The following is a 25,453-nucleotide window of genomic DNA, read 5'->3' as shown; positions in this document are numbered from 1 at the left end:
TGCAGAGCTCATATGCTTCTGTAGTATTGGACAGATAGGAAGCTGGGGCCAAGGGTTATTAGTTGCTTCATGCAGCCCTTTCCCTCCTCACTGATAGGACACCTCTTAAGTCTTTTCCATGGTTCAGGCCTATGAGAGCTGTCCTTCATGCCCAAACTGTCATACTTCCTTTTTGCTGCTGCTTTTTTGCCATCTTCTCAGTTGTACATGAGTTGTAGAAAACAGACTAAAAGGAAGTAGAGCAAAAAAGAGGGAGCAAACAGCAGGATACTCGTGCAGATACAGAATCTGTCAACCCCAGGTCAATAGGAAAGTTCATTCATTTTAGCTGAAGGCATGAGTTGGCAGTATTCTTATTAAATTTCATTATACCCTCTGCAAGAATCTATTATTCAAAATTGAAATTGCATTGTTTGATTTAAATTAATCCATCTCTTAAGCCTTGAACTGAGCGTGGGGCCACTGTGTTATGACAGAGATGATGTCAAATACACATTATGCTATGAGTAAGAGAATGCTACCAACTTGAACTTGCCTCAGAATATCAAACTGTGATTTAGAGTGGTTCAGAAACTGCCCAGTAATCAGCTCAGTTACTAGGAGCAGGGCACAGCATATAACTAGAAGTGATACATTTGTTGCTCTTGTATAAATAAGCTTGCTTGTAATCGGGGCCCAAAGGAGTAGGGAGCAGAGGGGCTGGTAACTATGTGTGTCAAATAAAGACTGAAGGGGAGTTTAGAGACTGAAGTACTTAGAGTGTCTGAGGAGGTCTTAAATGTTGTTGGGTTTTTTTTTTTTGGCCTGTTTCTCTCCCGTTCTACTTCTGCTCTCCATTGCTTGCAGGCTCTTCTATCTCTGGTGGCAGTGAAGAGGAACTTGAGACAACTGTGAGGAAGTGGAATTTTTTGAATAATCCTCAAGGAGAAGTATTTAAGACAGAGGTACTTAGTAAAGACAGTTTTTAAGAGCAAGCTCTGCTGTGTATGTGACTTCTTGTTATTTGTTTGTGGTAGCTAAGATGAGGGTTTGACCCTGGCTGAATTTTTGTACTATTTGATGTGGACCCAATAGATTCGGAACTAAGCACTGGAGTTACAGACTTGAAACTTTTACTTTTACATAGGCCTCTTCAGGAGAACTGTCACCAGCTGCACTCTCTCCAGTGCCACACAAAGCTACAGAAATCAGGCAAGACCTTTGTTTCTTGGGGTTTTTTTGGTGGATTGTCCTAAATCTGGATTATTTAAACTGTTAGGGTCTTGTCTTGTTCTTGGCTTCGCAAGAACTTTGGGTCGTTGTGAAAGCAGTTTGCCATGGCAGTTTGCAATACTTAGTGGCTAAGTTTTTAATTACAGGAACAAATTAGCACTTTTACATACTTAAATCAGTCCATTTTGTTCTTATTTCAAGTGGAGGAATTCCAGCATCCTCAACTAACGTAACCTCTGCACGAGCAGATTCTTCAGAAGTCGTAAACAGGTAAGAATGAGTAACTTCAACTGAGATGTTTAATACACAGTGAGGATTTTTTTAATGGAATTCTGCCTTTTCCCTTTTTTAACATCCCTTAATGCTGTGCACTGTTCAGAGAATTGATTGTTAAGAGCTTCTAAAAAGTCATCTATAGATATGAAGTTTAAAACTGCACATTCTGCACTGTTTGCCTTGCATTGTTGATCAAAAGAAGTCTTGTGCTGTTTCATCACCTCTTGCAGTTCCCAATTCTCTGACATGTGTGCCATATATAAGCATACTAATGTTGTATTAACTGTTGCTTTTTGTCTGCTATTATTTTAAGGATTCCACAGAAAAAGAAGTCAAACAGTTTAGAAGACTTGCAAAGTGAATCCCTGGAAAAGGTTGGTTTATTTGTAATCCAAATTTCTGCTGTCAAACATACAGGTTCTTTTTTCACCCCATTACCAAGCTTAGACTAAAGAGGCTAGTTGACACCCATAGGTACACATCCCAAATTCAGCTTTTCACTTGAAAGAAAAATATCCAATAGAGCAAACAATGTTAATGAGGAGTCATTTTGTCAAACTGCAGTTTTACTTGGTTAGTAGGTAAGCAGTTAAAAAGAATTCTAACTCCCAAATCACTGAAGATATTAAGGCTGAAAACCTTGAAGGTAAATAATGTGGACTGAGTATTTCCACGTAGGATTCTTTGAGTGCTTGCATGTAAATAATATGAGTGTTGTCCCCTAACTTTGACTTCTGCTGTAAATGGCATTCCTGAGGATGGTAGTGGTGCTGCCTGAGTCTAAGCAGCAGGAGCACTGTTACTAACTCAAAGATTTAACTTCATTCTAGAAAAGAGTCTTCCCACTTTACAGTCTTGTTATATTATGGTCCAAAGGCTTGTTTTGTCATTACTTACACGGAAATGTTTCTGTAGTTGTGATTGTGAGGCTGTTATTGGCATTTTCAGTTCTCAAATTAGACTTGATACTAGACTACCCACCCCCAGGGCTGCCATTTAAGGTACTTAGTAATATGATTGTTCCACTGCTTCACATTTTCTTAATTTTTTGGTACATCTCTGATGATGACAGCAGTGACCACACAGAATGTTTGACATTTGTGTGGCACTCATTTGCTTGTGCTCACACATGTGACAAGTCAGTTCAGAACTAAGTTTAATTCCATGTAGGTCTGTTTTCTTTTCATAACTTCAAGCTATTTTTCTGTCCTAAATTCACAAACTTAATGTGTCTCTGTGATGTAATCTGATAAGGCTGTACCTACACATTTAGGTTGTAAATCTGATCTGTTAAATCAGTCTCTGGAAGAACAAGAAGCTGCCAGAAATATGGGAGAATTTTAGCAAGCCAGCCCCCATGCCCAGCAAGGCATTTAAACTGTATGCCCTATTTAGGCTTAAGGCTTCTTTGTGAAGTAACTAAGACCTTCCTCTGTATATCAGCGAGTGGCTAAATTTGAATTAGTTACAACCAAACCTAAGGCAAACAAAACTTGGTTTGCTGACTCAGCATGACCAGACTTCACTTCTTGTGTTAAGTCCAAGAGAGCCTGTGCTAAGGGCATGGTTTACTTTGCACAAAACCGGAGTTCCAGTTATGCCCAGCAATAATACCAGTAAAACACACTGGTGTCTTTGACCCAACTCTGCTGGTATTTTGACTTGTGTCATTTCTGTCAGAGCTCTGCATGGTTTCAGCTGGATACAGACAGTATTGTGCATGTTATTTTTTTTATGCCAGTCATCTTCATACTGTTTTGTTAAACAGCTGCCCTATGTAATCCTGCTTTGGCAGGGGGGTTGGACTTGATGACCTCCAGAGGTCCCTTCCAACTCCCTACCATTCTGTGTTCCCAGCTTAAAGACTAAAAGGGACCACCCAGAAGTATGAAAATAGAAAAATTCCTTTGATCACAACAGAACACCAACGGGGCCCACATTTTGTAGACTTGAACAAACACATTTAGTATGAAATACTTGATTGAAATGAGATGTAGATGTGACAGACCCTGTAATGCACTGTCAATGCAGTAGGTAGCATCACTGTAGGAATAAGACTGGAGTCAATGTTCTGTGTGTGTTAATACTAACATTTGTCTGTTGCTTTTTTCCATAAACACTGAAATTACCCCTCCTGCAACTCCATAGTGTGCAGACGGGAAGCCAGTGCAGCCTGTTGTAGAACAAGAGGTATATTAACTGTCAACTCTCTTAACATTTATCTCTTGTGACCTGCTGTGATGGTGTTTTTGGTTTGTATTCATTTCCTTTAAAAATGTTTGCACAGTTCCAATGCTGACAGGCTCTGTGAACAGCAGTAAGGGTTTAAAAGGGAAGTATGCTCTCTTTTTTTTTTTTTTTTTCAATTTAAAAGCTTTTATGTGATGCTAGAAGCTGCCATGAGTCAGTTTCAGAAAATACAGTGCTAATGTAATAAGCAATTTCTCATCATTTTTGGTATGAGTCAGGATGTACTCCGGCAGTTACTAAAACAGGAGCAGGGTTTGAGCTGAGGAAACTGGACTGCAGTTACAGTGCCACAGAGATCCCTCCAAGACTTGAAATAAGATAAAGCAGTTGTTATCTAATTAAATATTTAATGTATCATCCTGTCATGGATAATTATTTGAAATAATACTGTTAGAATGAGGTCACTACACAGGGCCTTGCTATGTGGTTTTGTATACTAAATATGCTTTGCATGTTTTCAGTACAAAATTTTCCTACATAACTTCCTTTCTCATTAGTGAAACATTTACCAGTATGAGCTTCTTCCAAAACACACTGCATGTGCACTGCTTACACTAATGCCAACTGCAGTTGCAGGTCCCTTGCCTCTCTATGTGTCTGTAGTTTTGACAGTTGTGAGATTTATGTTTTGCCCACAGTGATGGCTGCTGCTGCTGCTTTTCATTTGTATTTGGTATTGAAGAAGTCTCAACATGCCATCTCCAAAAATGTAGACAAGTAATGCTGTGAAATACATCCTCTAGCTGGAGAAGTACCTTCTTAGGCTAAAAACTCTCAGATCTGTGTGCAGGTGCTTATCTACCCTTGTGAGGGAGCAAGATCTGCAAGTAGCTGATCACTGAAAAAAGTTAGGCAAAGAAAATGAAGAGAGATTGTAATTTTAGCAAAGCCTACGTGCCAGCTGCCTTCCAGAGTGATATACTGAAACTTCAAGGAGCACCTTTTGTGAACTCTTTTGCTGGCAGACAGTCTCCCCATTACAAGTAAACTCAATGACCTAAGTGACACTGTGCAAGTGTGCCAGAGCTGAAAGCAAGTATAACCTAGACACTGTCTCTGGTGGACAAAAATTGTAGTCAGCAACCATTTGGATTAGCTCTAAAATGCAGAGGATTGGTGCCATTCTGAGCACAAGCTTCAACTATTTTTTCCTCAATGTTTCAAATATTGAGTACTGGATTGCAAATGCTATGAATTACTGGATTTTGTACTTACTTACTTCTCTCTCTTTAAAAAAGCAGAGCAAGCCACTTGTGAAAGGTGGCAGGTATCAAACTTTGCCTGGAAAGCTATCTCGACCCTTACAGAATGGAGAGCAGGGAAGCCATAATTCAACAGATGGGTGCTGCACGAAGGACAGTGAGGACAACAGCATCCTGAGCCTAAGTATGTGTCTCTGGGAGCATTGTGTGGGAGGGGGAAAAGGCAAACTGTTTGAGGGGCTGGGACATAGTAGGGTATATAATCTGCTATGCCTAATTTGATTCAGTCAGGGAGAGTTCTGGTTTTTAAGTGTAACAAAAATAGCCCCCTTGAGCTCACTGAAAAGTGAAGGCTGGTTAAATCAGAGCATGGTTTTCTGTTGCAGTTGGTCATACAATTTGCTGACATAATTGATGACAGTAATGAAGAGGCATTGTTTTGGAAATTGTGAGGAGAGCATTCTGAAAGTCAAGAAATCTGTAATTAAAAAGTGGAACTTTCAGAGATGCAAATACATTATCAGAGCTGTAGGTCACTGTAGCTTGTGGGGCCCAAAAGTGAAAAACTAACCTGCCTGTCAGTGGATTTTGAAAATCCTGGTGTGTTGTAATTCTACAAACATAGCCAGGTGTGGAAGCCTGTACTCATTTCTTCTCAATGACATCTTAAGGATGACAGAAATACTACAATGAGGCACAGAAGCAAGTGCTTGCCAAGGACTGAACAGCTCAGCCCTCAGAGCATCCCTTGTGACTTCTGTTCCTACACTTCAAAAACTCTGGGGAGGGTTTGTTTGATCGAGTTTGTCGTGTTTGGTGGGGGGTTATTTATTTTAAGGACCCATGGTACAGGGTGTCTGTGTCTTCAAGATTTCAACAGGTGGCAGGTTTTTCAGGACTCTTAAGTTTTTCTGTGTTTGCAACAGTGCAGGCACTGCATGAGTCCTGTAGTTATACCTTTAACTGCAGGATTACCCAAGGATGAGTAAGAAAATGCCTCCCTCGTGAATACACAGAATTAGCAGATTTTTAATGCGAGTTCATTTGTTTCTTGCATGTGCAGTCAACTCGTTACAGCCCCACTCCTGTATTTCGAAGGGAGTTGATGTAACCTCACATAGTCTGTAGGCTTTGTGGAGCTCTGTAGTGTGTGCTTAATGTGTTAAAAGCTCCTCAACAGATAAATGCTCACCCCTATCTGTTGAAGATGACCTCTGCGGAATTCATGGGGTCTGTACACACCAATTCATGTTCACTTCCATGTCAAGCGTAACTGCTTCTTCTCTTTTTGTTTCTGCTCTTAATGCTTAGCTTACTTCTTTGCTCTTCTGTAACTTTATTTTGCTGGTGTTTTGTATCTTCTTTGCTTCTTCATCTGGCTTTCTGCTTCTTGGGATGACTGAAGATCGCATCAGGAGTGTCAGTGCACCAGTGCTAGGTACTGTATCCAAACAAGATGCAACTTCAACATTACGTTTGCTGCAAACTTTTTCCTCTCCTTTTTCCCTCCCTTTCTCTGTGAAATACTAACATGAAGTAGGCCATCCAGATCGAATTCCTTAAGAGCAGCACTGAAAGGAGGTAACAACTGCTGCTGTACCACATTTGAATGGTATTTTTTTCTGATACCTATTCCTGATGTCATTCCCTTTTCACTGAACTCAACAGAATAAAGTCCCAGCTACTTTGGAGGAGTTACAGGATTAGGAACAGGAAAGGCAAAAGTCTGAGGAATCTGCTTTTGTCTGAAGACCTGAAATTTAGTTACTTAAGTACAGACTAAGAAAGTAACAGTGCTCTTTTACCCAATGTCTTAAGTGTCACATGCACAGCTACTACTTTTTTCACCTAAGCATGTGAGTTTTCTTAAACACAAGAACAGTTTTTGTATACACCTTCACTTTTTCTATGTTCTGCATCTAACCATTCTTTTCCCAGATAACCACCTGGTTACTAATTAGTGTAAAACGTGACTCTCTTCACCCAGGAGAAACAGAGAACATGGATGGTACAGCAGTCTCTGATGACCTTTCACCTCTTTCTCTGGGAACGGATTCAGGTCCACAGTCTCCACTGTCTCCAGAAAACAGAAAGAGCCCAAAAGGGATCAAGAAAATCTGGGGAAGGTAAGGTCTTTTTTTTTTTATACTGACTGTCAAAACACTGGCTGAGAATGAACCTGGTTCTTGGCAAAAGCCACACTCACCTCCACTAGGAGTTGTGTAAAGCTCAAGAAAGGGAGAGAAAGCAGCTCTGGGATTGTGTGGGTGTGTCTTTATCTACACATGGGTGTAGAAAAATGGGTGATAGTCAGAATAAATAAGACACACTGTTCTCATCTTAATGCCAAGAATTTAGAATGCCAGTTTCATTAGCTATGAAAAATTATATGATAGCTTATTCTTTACAAGAGGGCATCAGGTAAAATAAAATAGAAAAAAAAAATCATACTGTGTTCACATTATCTGGTTCAAGTAATTCTGGCGTCCAGTGTGGATTATTCATTGGATTGAGGGGTTTATAGCTGCTCTGCAGAGTTCTTCTTTCCTCAGATCTAGACAGCGTTTGCCAGGAGTTTCAGCTACCACTTGAATTAGCTGCTTGTGGTTTAGAGGAAGTTGAATGCATTTTCTGGCTGTCATATGAGAAATAAACTCTGTCACAAGCTAATAGTACTGCTATGGTATTCTTGTCTTGAAAGAATAAGAAGAACACAGTCAGGTAACTTCCCTGCAGATGATCTGGGCTTGGCAGAGTTTCGAAGAGGTGGTCTCCGAGCAACAGCTGGACCTCGGTTATCCAGATCAAAGGAAACTAAAGGCCAGAAAAGGTAAGGGTTCCTCCTTTACTTTGCACAGCACGTTTTGTGTGTTCAGGGTGCTGAATGGCCAAACCCTCCTCATGGGAAATGCATCTTTCCCAATGTACTTCACTGCACATGGAATTCCACTGCTGCTGGAAGGAATGTCTCAGGCAGAAAATGTGTCAGAGTCTCTCCCTTGGCTGCACTCCTGCAGCTGCAGGTTGCAGCACCAACTGTTCGTTGGGAGTGTCAAAAGTTTTACCTTGTTTAAAGCACAAGGAAACTCAACATCATCTCCTGTGGGAGTATCTGGGGAGTCATGAAAAATTTTCAATTCCTTTTTTCCTCCAACAAAAAAAATGGGAAATTCTTGTTCAACCCCCATGCCCCTTGACTGTTCAGACGTTGAGAGCAGGCAGCCAGAGCAACAGGACAGCAGCACGACAGCATACCCTCTGAGACTGGCTCTTGGCTCTTGCTTTTGCACAGAGCAAAGCACAGCAATGTACAGGCACATGATGAGCATGCTGATAATAACCACAATTATTTCAAATGTTTGAAACCTTTTCTGTACTTTTGCAGTGACTACAATGCTCCCTTTGCTCAGTGGAGCACTGAAAGAGTCTGTAATTGGCTTGAGGACTTTGGTCTCGGGCAGTACGTCATATTTGCACGGCAGTGGGTGACTTCGGGCCACACGCTGTTAACTGCCACCCCTCAGGACATGGAGAAGGTAAGCACCTGGAACTGTTTCCATGTGCTGGTTCTGTACAACCAGATCCCTTCAAACAGTTCACACTGCTGCTTTTCTGAAATGTGTAGACCTCATTTTTATAGGCACCTAGAGAGAAGCAGTGAACCAGAGACAAGGCAAACTACTTGTTAACCGTTGTTGTTGCAGGAAATGGGAATAAAGCATCCACTGCACAGGAAGAAATTAGTTTTGGCCATTAAATCAATAAACACAAAACAAGATGAGAAGTCTGCACAACTTGATCATATCTGGGTGACACGTAAGTGTTTCAGCCGTCATGGAATTGTTTGGAAAGGAATTTCCCCCACTGCCATAGACAGACTGCTTGGATATGTTACACAAAGTAGTTACCAAGCACTTGTTAAGAACACTACATTTCAGGCCAGGAGAATGAGGATTTTTGTGGCATTTTTGACCCCCAAATCTACAGTTGTACAGTAGGATCTTCCACGAGGAACTCTGTCATTTGGATTGCGGGGAAGTGAATGCTGGGGAGGCTCAGTCTAGTAAGAGCTGTTATGCTACAAAAGGTATGTGCTCAGTCACACATTGCAGGTGAAGTTATCACAGGGGTAGTATGGACAAAGCTGTTTGGTAGGAAGTGGTTTGAGGCTTCAGGTAACAGGCTCCCCTTTGGAAAGGTGGATGCTTCAATCTGGTTGGAGGTGCGTACACCATGTTCTTTTATCTGCAGGGTGGCTTGATGACATTGGTTTGCCTCAGTACAAAGACCAGTTTCATGAATCCAGAGTTGATGGAAGAATGCTACAGTACCTAACTGTGGTAAGTTAAAAGCCTTTTCCCTCAGATTAACTCAATTAACTTCAGAATGAGCACAGAGTTTTACAGTTTTCCTGTGAAGGTGAATGGTTAAAAGAATTTTCTGCAAGACAGAAACAGCAGCAGTAGCAATTCAGTTGTGTTGTCTAGTACAGTACTACTGTTCCTAAGGTTCATAAAGCAAATCATAGGGTGTCTTATAGCTAACTTCTACAGTCTTTCAGTATCTTGTCGCACATCATGGTTAAAGGTGAAACTGTACATGCTGCTGCAGCGTGTTGTTATCCACCCCAAGCTAGCAGCAGTATCCAGTGAACTAAAGATAAGCAGGAATTCCAGGGCCGTGTCCAGCTCTGACTACGGTAGCGGCAAAACTTGCACTATATGGAGCCACTGTTTTCTTCATTATCCCTGGGCAGGGAAACTCAGTATTTGTGTTTAACTGTGCTATAAAGTCTAATTTAGCTGTTATCAAAGGTACAGCCTGGTCTGTGCTGCTTGGGGAGCTTTTGTTACAAAAGCATGGTGTCCATGATCCCATGGTGAGGTGGGTGTTGCTAGCTGCAGTCATGCTACTCACAGACTGCTTGTGTCTAAGATCCTAACTATTTTAAACTATCGATGAACCTGGATTTAATAAATGTGCTACAAGCTCTCTTTTTTTTTTTTTCTGGGCTTTGCTATGATGCAGTATTTTAAAACCCATCAACCAACGAGTAGCACACCCTAAAAACCTCTACCTAAGCTTTAGTTACTGTGGTTCCTATGGAGCTGCGTAACAAGCTTAATAACTATCTTCTTGAGGAGAATGCCTGTTTTGGAAGTACTCTGTGCTCTCTTCCAGAATGACCTGCTCTTCCTGAAAGTCACCAGCCAGCTGCATCATCTCAGTATTAAATGTGCCATTCATGTGCTGCATGTCAACGGTTTTAACCCCCACTGCCTACGCAGGAGACCAGTTGAGGAGGTAAAAGAATGTTTAAATAGACTAAATGAGCACTAATTACATGATGCAACCAAAGGGTATAGCGAGTTAGCAGTATGCAATGATAGAACAGAATCACTGCTACTAGGGAATGGCTCTAAAGCAGCCGTTTAGCTTTCCAGCTCTGGAAGGTGATGTGTACTCAGCGGTAATAATAAACATCTCTCCGGTTTTGAGGCAGTTAAGCCATTGAATTAATATCTCATGCACTTCCCTTTAGAAATTATTTGCTTCAAGAAATTAATTCAACTTCTGAGAGAATAATTTTGAATGCTTTTTCTTTGCCTAATTTTTAACTCTCAAAGACTGTTCAGGTTTTTCCCTTCTCTGGTAACCACAGCTTAATTTCTTAAAAGGCTGACAATAACACTGTTCTCAGCGTAGCCTTTTGTACACCCTGCAATCCCTACTGCTCTACCACTCAATGCAATATATGGCATTTCACCTGTACTAGACTATCTGTACCTGCCATCTTCTCAGGGGATGGCTGAAGGAGGCTTTCAAGAGAAACAAGTGTCATGGAACCAGGGAACAACTACTGCTCTTTGAAGACAGAGAGGAATGCTGCTTTTATGGCAACTGAGGGCACATTATGAACAACGCAGGCTACAGGATCATCTTTTCTGCTTATTTCAACAGAATAGTGTGTCACCTTCTGAAGTAGTTCAGTGGTCCAACCACAGAGTGATGGAATGGCTCAGGTCAGTTGATCTGGCAGAGTATGCACCAAACCTTCGAGGAAGCGGAGTACACGGAGGCCTGATTGTAAGAACTGCACATTTTACTACATACCTACTAAACATTGTCAGAATGTAGTACAACTCCTGTATCTTAGTTTCACAAAGGAAAAACTAAACCAGCTAAGACTTCTTTATAATCAAATCTGAGCTATGCATGAGTGGTTACCAGCACTAAACAAAAACCCCCAACCCAGACTACTGTGGGGAAATTATTTTTCCTAAGGCATCACTGTGTGCTTCTTTTGAGTGGTTTCAACAGAATTCTTAGCCAGAGTGACTCATGGCAATTGTCACCAGTGATCAGGAATGCTGTTTTTTCAACTCAAAACATGAGAACTATTTGCAGCTTAGTAGAGCCAGTGTTCTGAAACACCATGCTTCTAAGCTGTGGAGTTTTTGCAACAAATGACATAGCACAGGTTTTTCTAAGATTAACTTCATACTGAGTAGAGCAGAAAAATCTGAAAACAAAGGTGTTCAATCCAAAAATACAAGTCCTGACAGATACAAACATGTATTTGCCTGACCATGCTTTGCATCTCTTACTACCTACTTCCATGCATTTCCTGTTCAAACTCCAGCAAGTATCACATCATGCTTGAGTTGTAGAATGTGTCATGGAGGCAGGCAGCTTAGAATGAGAAATGCCTCTGGCCAGCACTGCAACTGTTTGCTACTGCAAGTATTTACCCCTACAGAAAACAAATATCCTGTCATTTTCCAACAGATTCTTGAACCTCGCTTCAATGGAGACACCTTGGCAATGCTGCTGAATATTCCACCCCAGAAGACCCTGCTGCGACGCCACCTAACAACCAATTTTAACGTGTTGATAGGACCAGAGGCACAAAAAGAAAGAAGAGAAATAACAGAGTCATCAGCATACACACCTCTGACCACCACTGCCAAAGTTCGGGTAGGTACTGCTTTCAAACAGGAAGCATTTCCGAGCTTTACTCTTCCTCGCCCCTGTCTTATAAAGAAATTGATGAATGTGTGCAGGGAGAGGTTAGTTCTAGAACTGTTACATTCTCCTTAATTCCAGACACAAAAGGATCTAGTTTTATCTGTTTACATCACTTCTGAAATAAGCATGTCTTTTCCTCAGAGAAAACACTATCTAAATGTATTTAACATCAACTGTAACTCACAGTTTAAAAACAATTACATTACTCTAGTCCTTCTGAACTAAATTACAGCAGTAAAGCCAAAAGGAGAGGATTTCACATGTTTAGAGGACACTCTCACTTTCATTAATCAAAACTTGTCTTCTTTCAGCCAAAGAAACTTGGGTTTTCACATTTTGGAAACTTAAGAAAAAAGAAATTTGATGAATCCACAGACTACATCTGTCCTATGGATACAAACCCAGCTGCTGCAAATGGTACTCAGAAACGCTATAGCGGCTACAAAGGACTCGGTCCATTCACTGACCGGGAACTGGATCAGGTGGGACAGACAGACTGATGCCATTTTCATCTCATCCTCTCCATGCATTCCAAAGCTTGCAAATAACCAAACATTAGCATGTAAAAAGTATGTGCTACATCCGCATGAACTCACTGAGAAAGTATTGGGTGTGGACACTGGAAAGAGTTTTCTACTAAGAATGTCAGCTTCACTTGCTTTAATCAACATCATCATGACTCCTCCATCTCCAAGCCCTTTCTCAGGACTGTAACAGCTTTACACTATGAAGACTGAGGTTATTTTGGCAGTTCAGGTAGTGGCTGCAGTGAAAACAAGATGACTTTTTGTACTTCTAGCTTTCCTAACCCCACTATGGCACGCTACTTTTTTCATTATTATCTCTGGGGGTGGTTTTTAATGTAATTATTTGGGCTCATTTGTACAAAGCTATTGACTTATGAAATCCAGTTGTACTTTAATATATTTTTAACAGACATTAATCAAACAGTCTAACTGAATTTTTCTTCCATTATGTACAGGGGGGATTAGTTATGTTTAGACAGTGTATGTCAAACCAATGCATCAGTTATGAACGAGATTAATAAAACAGTACTTAAGTAATGCACTTTTGTTATGCAGTAGTGAGCTTGTAAATGAAACTGTCTAGACAAAACAGACAAATGACGAAGGCTAAAACCAATCATAGTTTAGTCAACTTTACTGTTGTGTAAAGGGATATAAACCTTAAAAATGGAGCTCCTGGAGGCAGCCCACAAGAGACAGGCAGCTGTGGTAAACTGTCCTTTGTCCAGTGACCTGAAAGACAGAGAAAAACACATTAAGCCTGAGTCTGTTCAGTTTTGTGACAATTCTCTAATTCAAAGTATTTTTTTCATTTGCATGGTTTACTGCATCTAACATCTCCTCTGTGTTCATTATCTAACCCTTGTCTTTTTCAATGTACACCTCAGTAAAACATCATACTGCTTCTAAGCAGGGACACTGCCCAGTCCTGACTGTGATGCAGTATGGATGTCCACTTGTACAGTTAAGAGTTGCAAGTGAATGCATCAACTTTGGGCATTCTCCAGGGGGTTTAGGCATTGCAAAACCGCTGGATTTTTGCCTAGGAGCACGGTGTGACTTCTGAGCATGTGGTTGTACAGTGAAATTTTGTGCCCCAGAACTGATCACCTCTTCTGTAAGAACAGTTAGGATTATATCACAAAGGACTCTTCTTGCCTGTGGAAGTTGATGGTATCAGTTGACAGTATCAGTTAAGCTTTTCCTGTATGAATTACAGCTCAAGTTTCTTGGAATCAGCCCCTCTCTGTCAAGATTCACTCCTCCTCTGGCTGAGGGCATTTCCATGTACTTCATGGCACAGAGGCTTCCATTAATGTACAGAAATCAGAGCTTTTAAACTTACCTAAACTTGGTTTGTCCAGGCACTGATGCATGCAGATCGGATAAAACTGCATCTAATGTCTGACTTGAACTAGTTCCTGAATGCTTTTACAGATGGAACATTCAGAAGGAACAGTAATGCAAATAGGGGCTCTTTCTGAAGGCATAAGCCATCTGACGGTATGTACTCACTTCACTCTTCTCTTCAAGTCACAAATGTATTCTGCTAGAATTCACCCAAAGCTGGTTGGTGGTGGTGGTAGTTAAGGGTAAGCAGGTCACTATTCTTGTTAAGGCTTTCTATTCTAAAGCTATATAACTTTGTAGACTGGCTAAACACTCAGTGTTTAAACCCCCCCTGCATTTGAATGACACTGGAAGTGAAGTTTCATTTAGACTTACTCTAAGTTTTCATGAACACTGCTGCCTTTCACCCAATGACAGATACACATCCTCTTAAATGAGAACTGTTCTTAAAAGATTGTGCAACTAACTTACATCACTCACAGCAGAAACGCCAGGGAAAACAAAAATCACCATTAATTCCCAATTCCACAGCAGCTCATTAAAGTGAGCTGAAAGGTATACTGAAGACCTGCATACCGTGGTTGAGTCACATGCCACAATCTCGGGGAATTTCCTCATGCAAATGCTAGTTTAAGCTGCAGTCAAGAATTCCTTCAAATGTTATGCGACTAACTCCCTCTGTTGTGAATCTGATCTCATTGCAGCTGAATGCCTTTAACTACAAGCCTCTGGCTGAACCTGCTTACTCCTTCCTACCTTGTTTTTTTCAGACCATGTTGAGCCAAGATGAAATGCTGAATGACAGCAGGTTTTTAACACCTACCTTTGAAGACTGGAGATGATGTTTCAGCGTGACCAAGAACACTAATAATACCTCATGCCTGTCCAGAGAGGTGGCCAGAAGCTTGATGTGGTACAGAAAAGCTTTACCTCTTTTCTGCTAGTGAGATGTAGCACATAGCATTTAACACTGTCCAAGTAGCAACGTGCTACAGGTAACTCCTTCACACTCCTGTCCATATTATGTAATGTGAAACATGCCGAGGGAGGTATGATACCTATATCCAGAGTCAGAAAGCCAACTCTGGCTCCATGGTTTACCCTTTCATTCAGCTGTCTTGTCCATGGTATGTTTATGTGCTGTCATCTCGAAGATCTAAGCTTTTATTTTTATAATTAACTTGTAATGCAGGAATCAACACTGTTGTACCACAGGGACTGTTCTGAGCCACCTAGAAATTCAGATGGGCACTCTGAGTACAGCAGGACTGGCTCACTGAATCCTACTGCTGTCTTGCCAGAGACTATTTCCCACAGAAGGATTTTAATCTCTCATCCCTTTTGTTAGCATTTGTCCTGCCCTTTTTGTCTGAGCAAGTGCAGTGTGAGTGGGAAGAATGGAACATAAAACTATCCACCAAGCCCTTGCTTTTATCATCAGGAGGATGACAAGATGCCGTGTTCACAAATCCTCACCTAACAGAGACTGAACAAATACAGTAGGAAATGAAACTTTGAGACTACCAGAAAAACTGATGGGCTCAAAAGCTGGTGCTTCATTTGAAGTGAGTAGGCTTTCACTGTGTGATTTTCTTTTACTTATGCACTAAGATGTTCACTATCACTTGGAGAATGGTGTTTGCTGCGTTCCATATAGGGGTAAGTGTAACAATTTCCAGTGTGATCCATTCCTCACTTTTAAATGACAGTTCTTTACTGGAACTCTTGACCAGGCTCTTTTCTGCACTTGCCATCTTGTCTGAAAAGGCTAATGCTGCCACATGTGCAGCCATCAACCTGCTCATGAGCCTTCTGATCAGTCAAAAGGGGTCAAACAGTTTGCTAGGCCCCATACCTAGTTTGTCTGCAACATTGTACTGGTGCTCAGGAAGATAGGGATAATTTCTTTTCATAGTTACACCTAGTTAATTAATTGAGCATGGCTGCAAAAAGCCCTGAGGACTGGAGATTTCAGCAGGGACACTTCAACATTTGCATGAGAACTGGCGAAGTTGTAAATACTGCTGTTAGCTTTCAGTTCTCTTCTTGTTCCAGCTACAGATAGCTTTTCATACAATACTAGGCAATAGGAAACAAGCATTACTGCTTTGTGATGTGTAAAACATGACTAAAGAGCCTTAGGCAAGTGGCATAATAAAATATTTGTTTAAAATACCTGACAAAATACATTTCTTTACATATTAACATAGCCTAAGGCTAAGTCATTCCCAGTCCAGAAAAGGGCAAGCTCCAGCACGGTCCCCAGTATGCAGCAAAGGTTCTTTGCAAGCTGTCAGTGACACTTTTCAAATAGGAGCTATTCTAGTCCTTACTCCCTGAGCCTCTCATGACAGACCCTGCACTGTATAGTCAGATTTTAGAAGCTATACAAGGCTGGTTTTGTCCAAAATGGTAAAACCAGGGCAACTTTTTTTCAGTTATTTAACTATAACATTATAATGGAAAAATCCAGAGGAAGGAGAAGTCCATCACCAGACCAAAAATGCTTAATAAAAGGTTTTAAATGCCAAGTACATCACCAGTCTGGCAATCAGATCATGGGCATCTGAAGTGCTTTACAAGGTTAGTCAGACAGCAGTTATTACAGCTCTACAGAGGAGATGAGCTGCCCCAGCAGAGGCAGCCTTACTGTTACTGGTATAGTCTAAGCACATTTTCAGATCCTTCTTGATTGTCCTTAATGTCCCTTCCAACCCAAACCATTCTGTGAATCTATGCATTTATAACTCAGTTTGGTGTAGCATATATACATACATTAAAGAAAATGAGTGTGTATATATAGTGAGAAATCCTGATCAGTGTAACACTGGCATAAATGGTTATTTTTTAACTGTTGCTAATAAACTCCAACTGTTTCTCCATCTCTTGCTGACTGAAATGATTCTAACCAAAACACACATCTCTGATCAGGGACAGAATCAGTCTGAATTTGTGTCTGTCTTTGCATTGTTACTGTGAGTCTAACTGATGAAGTACAAAACTCCTGGTCAGGTTTTAATTAATCATAGAATCAACCAGGTTGGAACAGACCTCCAAGATCATCCAGGCCAACCTATCACCCAGCCCTATCCAATCAACTAGACCATGGCCCTAAGAGCCTCATCCAGGCTTTTCTTGAACACCTTGGGGACAGCAACTCCACCACCTCCTTGGGCAGCCCATTCCAATGGCAAATCTCTCTCTGTGAAGTGCTTCCTTCTAACATCTAGCCTATACCTCCCCCAGTGAAGCTGAGCCTGTCTCTCCTTGTTCTGTTGCTTTAGATGAATGAAAATATTTCATAATTAATTAGCACATAAAGAAAAAAGTTTTAGGGTTTGACAAATCCCTGAGCCGGAAAAAAAACATATAAACTAATTCCATGGCACTGAATCTGCAGTATTTCAGACACTGAAACTGAAGAATTAAATGCTGTGTGGTAGAAACTGAGGTGAGGCATTAGCTGAGCATGAGATCTGCTCAACACAGGTTGTGAGAGGAAGAAGGTACATTTTCTTGCAAGCTAAGTCCATCTCTGGAACTGCCAAAAAAGCTACCAGTGCACTTACAGATGTGCCAATGATGTGCCACTGCTGCATTATGTCTGTATATACACCCAGAATTGCCAGTTGGCAGTTCACGTAACTTATGCCACCCTCCCCAGTCCCCTTTACACTAATCAGAACTTGTTACAATAGTAAGCAGTTTGCAAGTCACCCAAATTCTAGTCATTTCTGACTGACTAGGTCCTGGTAAAGCTGTAAAATGCCTCCTTTTTTAAAACAACACCAAAGCTGACTGCTCTTTGTACTCTCCCTCCCCAGCATTAACTAAATGAATTCTCACCCAAATTCCATCCCCGTGTTAACAAACAAATTTCTCTGTTCTCTCCCCACCTACACAATTTCTTTTCTTGATGTTACCATTTCATACTAGGAGTTTAGACCAAGGTTGTCTCAACTGGAGCTCTCTCCTTTTCTTAGCACAGAAACCACATTAAGTGGTTACAACGCACACAAGCATACTGCATGGTTACATATTAGTTGTAACTGTAGAAAAAGATGCAGTACTTACCTTTTTGTAAGTATCAGGTGACACTAGTGTTAGTAAGAGAAGGTACAGCTCTTGGGATAGCCAAGTTTGTCCAGGTTGGGTTGACAGGCAAATTGAATCATAGGCGGAGGCCCACACATGAGAATGAGTGTCTCACTGCTGGGGGAAGGGAGGTGGGCTTTAATCATGTCTGCAGTGATGAAGCCAGAACTGTACTTCCAATCTGAAACAAAGTTGTTACATTGTTCATGTGAATGTCTGTGCAGGCTAAAGCCTTTTTAAGCAGCATGTGTCGTGACCACAAAGTAGCTCGAGTCAGCAAAGTTATGCCACCATTACTGCAAGCTGAGAGAGGGGTAAGTCAGCCCCTCACTGAGCCCAAACCCAATGGTGCCCCTCACCAGAAATAACACAGCTAACAGGGACCTGGGTGGTAAGACACAGAAGTCTGTGAATTATAAACATAAAGCAACAGGTGGGAGAACTGTGGGACAGCAGACAAGTAAAGGCATTCTCATTGTGTCCTGGGGGCCTACCTTGCGGAGGTCTGTCCAGTGTATACCACAGTGTGAATTGCTCAGGATGCCTCTTAGCAATATCTTCTAGCTCAGCTCTCAGCAATATATCCTTTTCTGTCTGCAAAATAAGGTTGCTGTTCAGCTCCAAACCATCTCAGGATGCCCTCTAGAGTATGAGAGGATTTTTTTTTCTGTTTACATGATAGCTGTTATCATTAAAGACTTCAGTAAATTCAGATGAAGAACAAATAACTTTATACAACCACCTGAACACTGTCTTAAAGATGGCAGTTTGATGACATTTTTAATCCAGACTAAAATCACAATTAGCTGAATTTGATTCTGGCAAACACGTGTCCCACCACAGTGAAGGCTAACTGCAAAAACAAACTAAGAGAGCAAAACTGTTCCCTTGAGATCAGTGGAGTAGTAAAATGAGAAGGATCTGTTCCACTATTTATTCCCTTAACACAAGAGATGAGGGAGTACAAGTGAAACTATGAGGAGCCATCTTCAAAACAAGTAACAGGTGATCATAGGAGCTATGACAATACTTTGTGAAGCATTCTTTAATTCAGTTTCACCCTTTCAAATTGTTCCAACCAAAGACAATACATTAAGAGCTTTCATTTCCTGCTCCTCCATACTATGATAATTTTTAGATGTCAGACAGGATTTTTCTCTCAACCCTTTCTCCACACATGACTACATGAAAATACCAACTGAAGTTACTGGAAGAGTAGGAAACATTGCAGAGCAGCGATTGCTCCAGGGATCAGTATCCCATCAGTTTTATGAAGTTTAGAGGCCAGCAGAAGCAGCAAGCTGTTAAAGGACAGTTGTCCATGTGCTCACCTGATTAGCAAAAAGAAGGTAACACTTTGTGGAGTCCTTAGGATCACTTGTGATGCGACGAATCAGCTGCAGCATAGGAGTTATTCCTGTTCAAAGGACAGAGTGGTTAAACAAAAGATGGGTATTTCTTCCCATCTGCAGTTTCAGCACTAATGCTGCCTGCCTTCAGTGTTCAGTGGAGCTTAGTTCACAGAGGGCTACACACCTCCCATTTTCTAACCCATGCCAACTGCAGAGCTTGGAGGTTTCTGTTACTACAATCCATGTCTGGACAAAAGCAAAACCGTACACTTGTATCTGGGGCTTTCCTCTTCAGCTTTCTGTCATATATGGTGATCTTACCTCCCCTTCAAAACTTTCTGCCAGAGTATTTTTTGTCACTGAGCCTGAAGCTCAGACAGGATCAGACTTTGCTGAGCTCCCACAGTAGATTGAGACTATAACTCTTAAGTCACCAGCACACAGGACTGAGCTCAAGCCACTGGAAACCCTCACTGTTGCTAAACACTCATGAAAAAGAAACAGAGGAGTTAAGTACTCTGCTACTGAAGTGCTGCATATACCTCACATCCATAAAGCATCTTTGTTCTCTTAGACATTCCATATGATAACAACTTTACCAGTTCCTCCAGCTATCATCCCAAGGTGCTTTGCAAACTTCTTCTCTGCTTCAGACTTCTTATGAGGTTTGATAAGAAAGGTACCTAGAAGAAATATTCAAAACTTGTATGTGAAGTCCAAAACAAAGATGGAAACATACCAAGGGAATAAATTACTATAGCCTACTAATTAGTAAGGACAGCTCCTCTGGAAATACTAAATGGACTTGGGACAACACTGATCATAAAGAGCATAAACCTCTTTGTGAGCTCCAGTCCCAGTTCTGAACAACTGATTTATTCCTTCCCTGCTCCCCAGCATCATTTATAATCAACTGAAGGATTGGTACACCACTGCCTAGAACACAACCTGGCCACTGTGAACCAGAGTGGTAACTAAAGGTAACCACTACCCCTACTACACAGAAACAGGTTTAAGCCATCTTCATCATCCGCACTTGCACCACAGATCTAGTCATTTGTGTGTGATCACGTTGAAGGGAGTTGGAATTAAAGCAACATCAAGCAAGAAAGATTAGTATCAGGAATTCTAGGGCTTGCATACTTTTACCAAGTATTCATTGCTGTAATTGATTTCTGGTTAAAGAGATCTATGACACTTGGCAGCCAGCTAGATGACTCCCTTCCTGTATCCTGTGATGAGAAGACCTTGCTGATTTCTGCCACTGCTTCACAATTGTCACAGAAGTCAGCTTGTCACTGAATTTATCTTCAAGCACTATGCCAAGTGGAAAGCCCCACAGAAGCATCTTACATGAAAAGCACTTAATGTGGGCAACTACAAACAAGCTTTGCCAGACAGTGCTCTTTACAGCAGCCAAAGGAGAGCAGAAAGGCATATTTCTAACACGTGTGTCACTTCTTTTCCCTGAGATACACTGGATTCATCAGTATGTTACTCCTCCTAAAAGATCACCATCTAGAGAAGCACTAAGCTCTCATCCCATGAAGCAGGAGTTTAAGCACACAGTCCCTCTCAGGATCAGAGCAAAATCTTTTACTTACATTTCTAAGATAATTACTTCTCTGAACTTACTTCCCCAAGTCAGACCTGGTTTAATCATGAAATTGAGCTGAGTCTCAGTCTACAGGTTACTTGGTAACTATGCTGAGACTCCCTGAGCAAATTTCAGGTCACAATCTAAAACTGTGCTTAAGAAGCATCTGGACCACCTCTCTCCATGTGTATAGCTGAGGTACTATTTCCAGTGCAACTGCCTCAGCAGTACAATGCAACAGTGATTTCTTTCAGGCAAGACACCAACCAGCTATTGCTCACAGAAAGTACTCTTTCCTGTCACGTCAACTCTGATGGGCTTCTTGGTCAAGGCCAGGAAGGGAGGATTTTCTCTTTTCTACTTACCGACAAACGTTCTCTACAAAGTTTTCAAGTTCTATAAAACACCTCTGAAAACAACCAGTACAAGTATCCTCCATTTTGCTCTTCAACCTTCACGGCACAGTACCTGCTCCCTTATAGACAAGGAGCCCATTTGGCCCTCTGAAGTCAATAAGATCTCCAATCTTCATGTCATCTAGGTACTGGGACATCTTCCCACCTTCTGGAAACTTGGGATTCACATTTTTGTGGTAGACCTGTAAAAAACAATCATTTATATGGTACCAACCACTCAATTTCCTGCAGACAGCATTACAAGCTGCACAACACAATATTGCAGGTCTGAAATTTCATCTCCAAGAACAAAACCCAGGCAATTCTTTGCTGTCAGGTATCTGTTGTGCCTTGCAACAGAAAGCAGTCACAGTAAGTAAAATGCTGTCAAGCACACACTCCTATTCTCAAACAGCCAGGGAAACAGGACTAGGTGGCAGGCAAGTTGCATACTGGTGCCCTCATTTCACTATTACCTCAACTGTGTAATCACTCCCTCTGAAAACAAGCATTGTTACATCTTTGCTTTTTAAGCCCTCTCTGAAGCCAGAGACATCAGCCACGTGGTAACTTTTTCAGCTTTCAAAACATGTAATAAATATTAAGCAGTTAATAACAATTCACCACACCTGTAATGTGAAGAACAGAGCATACAAAAACAGCCCCAGGTTTTTGCCCAAGGACAAATTTAATCATAGAAAAGAATACAGAAAAATCCAGAAGTCCTGGGTTCAAATCCTTCTGCTTAAAGGATTTCCTTTGTCTCTCTATCCCAGTTAATCAACAAATCCATTAGCATAATTGCTGATGCTTACTGATGTAGAACTGCAATCTCTGCAGGGTTACCAAAGACAGCAGCTCTTACTGACTCGTTTTCTACTTACAGCTCTTAGCAGTAAGTACCAGTAGCAGCATAAGCAGCTTGAGGTGGTGATAGCTATCTGTGCATTACCAAAGGAAGAAAACAATTACTAGGGAAGCTGCTGCAGTACTGCCAAGGGTTAACCCTAATGGCCACTCCATCCACCCTGCTGTCTCTCAGGGACACAGCAGATAGAAAGCATAAGGTTTATTATTCAACATGAAACGAGTTGTTTGCCATGAGGTCAAACAAACTCTGTGTTTCACTGAAATGCAGGACATTGATTCCTTCCTTCCAGGTAGCAATTTATGTGTTAAGAAAAACTAAAATTTACCTTTATAATTAAATCAACATAACCTTTTGTCTCATCACTGGAAACTGGGGTGTAGGCCCGGATCACTGGATTACCACCAATTTTTGCAGAAAGATAAACATGTTGGCCTAGGGAGAAAGAATTACAACTTGATTATTTATCTCCAGTTTCAGACTTTTCTTAGGGCCTGGAGGAAAAGACAAGAACAAATCAGCTATTTTCACCTGTTAAACACAAGCAGTGGTGGAGAAAATCTTTACTGCATACATGCTGTATAAAACACCTAGCTCTCTTTTCAGCAAGGGTTTCCACAACACAGGGTAACTCGGAAGAATCAAAGAGCAAGATGCTAGGAAAGTAGGAAATGGATATATAAATAGTGATACAGAAAGTCTGGTGCTTATTCTCCAGTGCTCTCTACATGTTGGGTTCTATTGTTCTCGTATTCATTAATGATTTGAGAAAGCAAGGACACACCAGCTCACACAGGAACAGAAAGAAGTATTAAGAGTTTAGGAACAGCAACCTCTTAGTGCAAACTTCCCAGAGATTCTGTACCAAGACATCCAGAACAAAGCTTTAGGCCATATCCCACATCTCCTGGTGCCAGCTCTCAGGCTGGACATTGCTATCTGCAGAGAGCTCTTTGCCCAACCTAATGGTCCAAGGAGGAGACTCTAAAAGGCCCCCATTTATTTCTATCAATTAAAAGAAGTGAAATTCCTCAGCAAGAGTAGTCTCCTCAGCCAGGGTTGTATGGAAAGATAAAAAGCAGGAACAGTGCTAGCAGAAAACACTTTATTTTTAGCAAAATGATCCTGGTAAGAAGCAGAAGGCAGGAATCTCCCAGGAAGTAATCTGGCCCATACAGTTTCAGGATCTTATTCCTAAATTGTTAGGAATAAAGCCTGGATACACAGAAACACTGCAGGGCACATTTCAATTCCTCTATCACGTGTCTAGCTAATGTGGACCATTCAATTGCACTTTATCATACAAGCAGAAGAGAATCTAGATAAAGACTGCTGCCCTTGGCAGACAGCATGCAAGAACAACGTGCTCACAGCATGGAATGGCAAAGACCCTGACACTCGCCATACAGCACAGGACTGCAAAACAGAGTACAGAACAAACAGGGCTACATCTGCCACATTGGCAGATCAGAAAGGGATGCTTTGCCCTGCACCGATTACCACCGATTCAAGGTCCAATGTTCAATGCCATCAGGTTTTGCAGGGTACAGAGAAGAACAATGTGTCAATGCTGAACTGAGCAAACTTCACACTACAGAAGACAAAATGATAGACATCTTTGTCAATCAAAGGGAAGTGCATGCATGGAACTGGCGCTGAGTGTTTCTACACCTTTCACATGCGGTACTTGTATTTACCCCATTGTTCTGCGCACAACAGTTACAAACAACTGTTGACTGACTACATCCTGACTGGTGAATTCCAAGTTTCACTGTTCTTGTTCTTAACTACACCACAAAACTTAACACAGGCAGAACAGGGTAGAAAAGATCAGAAATACAACCCTCTGGGAAACCTGACGTTTCCCTCCAACTCAGCAGCGTTCAGATGCAGCCTTTAACTCCTTGCGCTGCTGAACTTCAAAATCCCAGAGGCTGCCCAAGAAATAAGAGTATAGTTATAGATCCTCAGACCAGAAATACATGCAATGAAGTGTTTTCAGTGCTTACCTACAGGTAATCCTAATATATGATCTGCTGAGGGCAGCCCAAATCGGAATCTCTTAGTATCATGACTGATTTCCTAAAAGAGCAAACCAACAACAAAAACCTCAGAATGAGGTCAGCATCACTACTGCTTTGAATTTCAAACTCTGCTCAACATGACATGCTTTGGCATGTTCTTAGTATGCAAGCCAACTGCTAGGAAGCAGAAATGGCTTTGAGAATTAAAGCTTAACTGATCAGAAGTTTTAGAAGCAGTCTTTTCTTTAATTCTGCCAGGATTGCCTTTTGCCTTGTCTAGGCAAAACTTTATTACACACAACCTGGAAACCCTCCACCACCCAAGGCCAGCGAGCGCATTTCACAACCTGTGACCAAAGATCAGGCAAGATAGGGCATGCAGAAACACGTTCTACCTGATGCACACTGAACCAAAATCAAGGAGGAAACACAGTCCTAAGCTAGGACTTACAATTAACCACTGTCCTTCCCTTGAAATAACTACAACGCCACACCTTCGCAGAAGCGCTTCTAAGAATCTCGTTCTACCCTAGGAAACGCTGCGGCATAGATGCGGGAACCACAGCCGAGCCCTGAGGGCTCTGCACGCTTTTCCAGCCCCAAAGCTTGGGTCAGCGCAAACCGAACCACCTCTCAACCCCGGGCAACGAAACCAGCTGCTTCTCGGCCTCCCCAGCGGCCTGGGCTGACCCAGCGCGCCCACCGCAGAGCTGGAACGAGGGAGGAGGTTCAGGGGGTTCATCACCTCTTTGTCCACCAGCCGCAGAGCGTATTTGGCGAGGGGGTCCTGCAAGGTGACGGGGCCGCTCGCCCTCCGCCCTGTCCCTCTGAGCAACAGCAGCAGCAGGGCGGATGCAGCAACCACGACGATGGCGACGGCCACAGGCGCACTCTGCGAGAAGAAGGCAGGCGGTCAGGGCACATCCCGCACGCTCGCCCCCGGCCCCCGCCCCCTCCCCCCGGCCCCTCACCGCCAGCGCCTCCATGGCAGCGGCCCCGCTCCGCGCCCTCTGCGCGCCCCGCGCCGCCCCAGCCGCACACCACCGCTCCGCGCCGCGGGGGCGGGCGCCAGCGCGGGCGAGGCGGAGGCTGCGGCTGACCTACGGCTGCAGGCCTGCTCCGAGCCCCGCTCCTCCCACAGCCCGGCCTCCAGGAGCGCATCCCGCGGGTGTGCCAGCGTCCGCCCGCCCCGCGCAGGCGGCGGTGACCGGAGCGGCGCGGGCAGCGCGCCCTGCTGCCCAGGCTGCCAACGCGCCGCCTGCTCCGCGGGCACTGC

At 42.3% G+C, this 25,453-nt stretch overlaps 2 protein-coding genes across 2 annotated transcripts in view; one reads left to right on the top strand and one right to left on the bottom strand.

Annotated features, from left to right (window-relative positions):
• Positions 1–16,731, top strand: part of PPFIBP2 (PPFIA binding protein 2) — a 74,896-nt gene extending 58,165 nt beyond the window's left edge. The window contains exons 11-28 of the mRNA XM_064163795.1: positions 847–944; positions 1,127–1,191; positions 1,414–1,482; positions 1,802–1,862; positions 3,637–3,678; positions 4,980–5,124; positions 6,346–6,378; positions 6,928–7,066; positions 7,642–7,770; positions 8,326–8,476; positions 8,645–8,756; positions 9,192–9,280; positions 10,122–10,244; positions 10,902–11,027; positions 11,730–11,918; positions 12,281–12,451; positions 13,934–13,999; positions 14,617–16,731. Coding sequence (XP_064019865.1) covers positions 847–944; positions 1,127–1,191; positions 1,414–1,482; positions 1,802–1,862; positions 3,637–3,678; positions 4,980–5,124; positions 6,346–6,378; positions 6,928–7,066; positions 7,642–7,770; positions 8,326–8,476; positions 8,645–8,756; positions 9,192–9,280; positions 10,122–10,244; positions 10,902–11,027; positions 11,730–11,918; positions 12,281–12,451; positions 13,934–13,999; positions 14,617–14,688 — 1,880 coding nt within the window. The 3' untranslated portion in view covers positions 14,689–16,731. The remainder of the gene's footprint in view (positions 1–846; positions 945–1,126; positions 1,192–1,413; positions 1,483–1,801; positions 1,863–3,636; positions 3,679–4,979; positions 5,125–6,345; positions 6,379–6,927; positions 7,067–7,641; positions 7,771–8,325; positions 8,477–8,644; positions 8,757–9,191; positions 9,281–10,121; positions 10,245–10,901; positions 11,028–11,729; positions 11,919–12,280; positions 12,452–13,933; positions 14,000–14,616) is intronic.
• On the bottom strand, positions 13,113–25,271 carry LOC135186223 (NADH-cytochrome b5 reductase 2). The gene is made up of 10 exons (XM_064163794.1): positions 25,149–25,271; positions 24,923–25,069; positions 24,163–24,235; positions 22,482–22,588; positions 21,359–21,488; positions 19,893–19,976; positions 19,273–19,358; positions 18,436–18,535; positions 17,921–18,122; positions 13,113–13,228 (listed from the first exon to the last, which is right to left on the bottom strand). The coding sequence occupies exons 1-9, from the start codon at positions 25,161–25,163 to the stop codon at positions 17,950–17,952; spliced, it is 915 nt and encodes a 304-aa protein (XP_064019864.1). The 5' UTR covers positions 25,164–25,271; the 3' UTR covers positions 13,113–13,228; positions 17,921–17,949.
• Between the last annotated feature and the right edge of the window lie 182 nt (positions 25,272–25,453).

The sequence above is a fragment of the Pogoniulus pusillus genome, chromosome 24, assembly GCF_015220805.1.
Source record: "Pogoniulus pusillus isolate bPogPus1 chromosome 24, bPogPus1.pri, whole genome shotgun sequence".
NCBI lineage: Eukaryota > Metazoa > Chordata > Aves > Piciformes > Lybiidae > Pogoniulus > Pogoniulus pusillus.
This window is presented reverse-complemented; position numbering and strand designations above follow the sequence as displayed.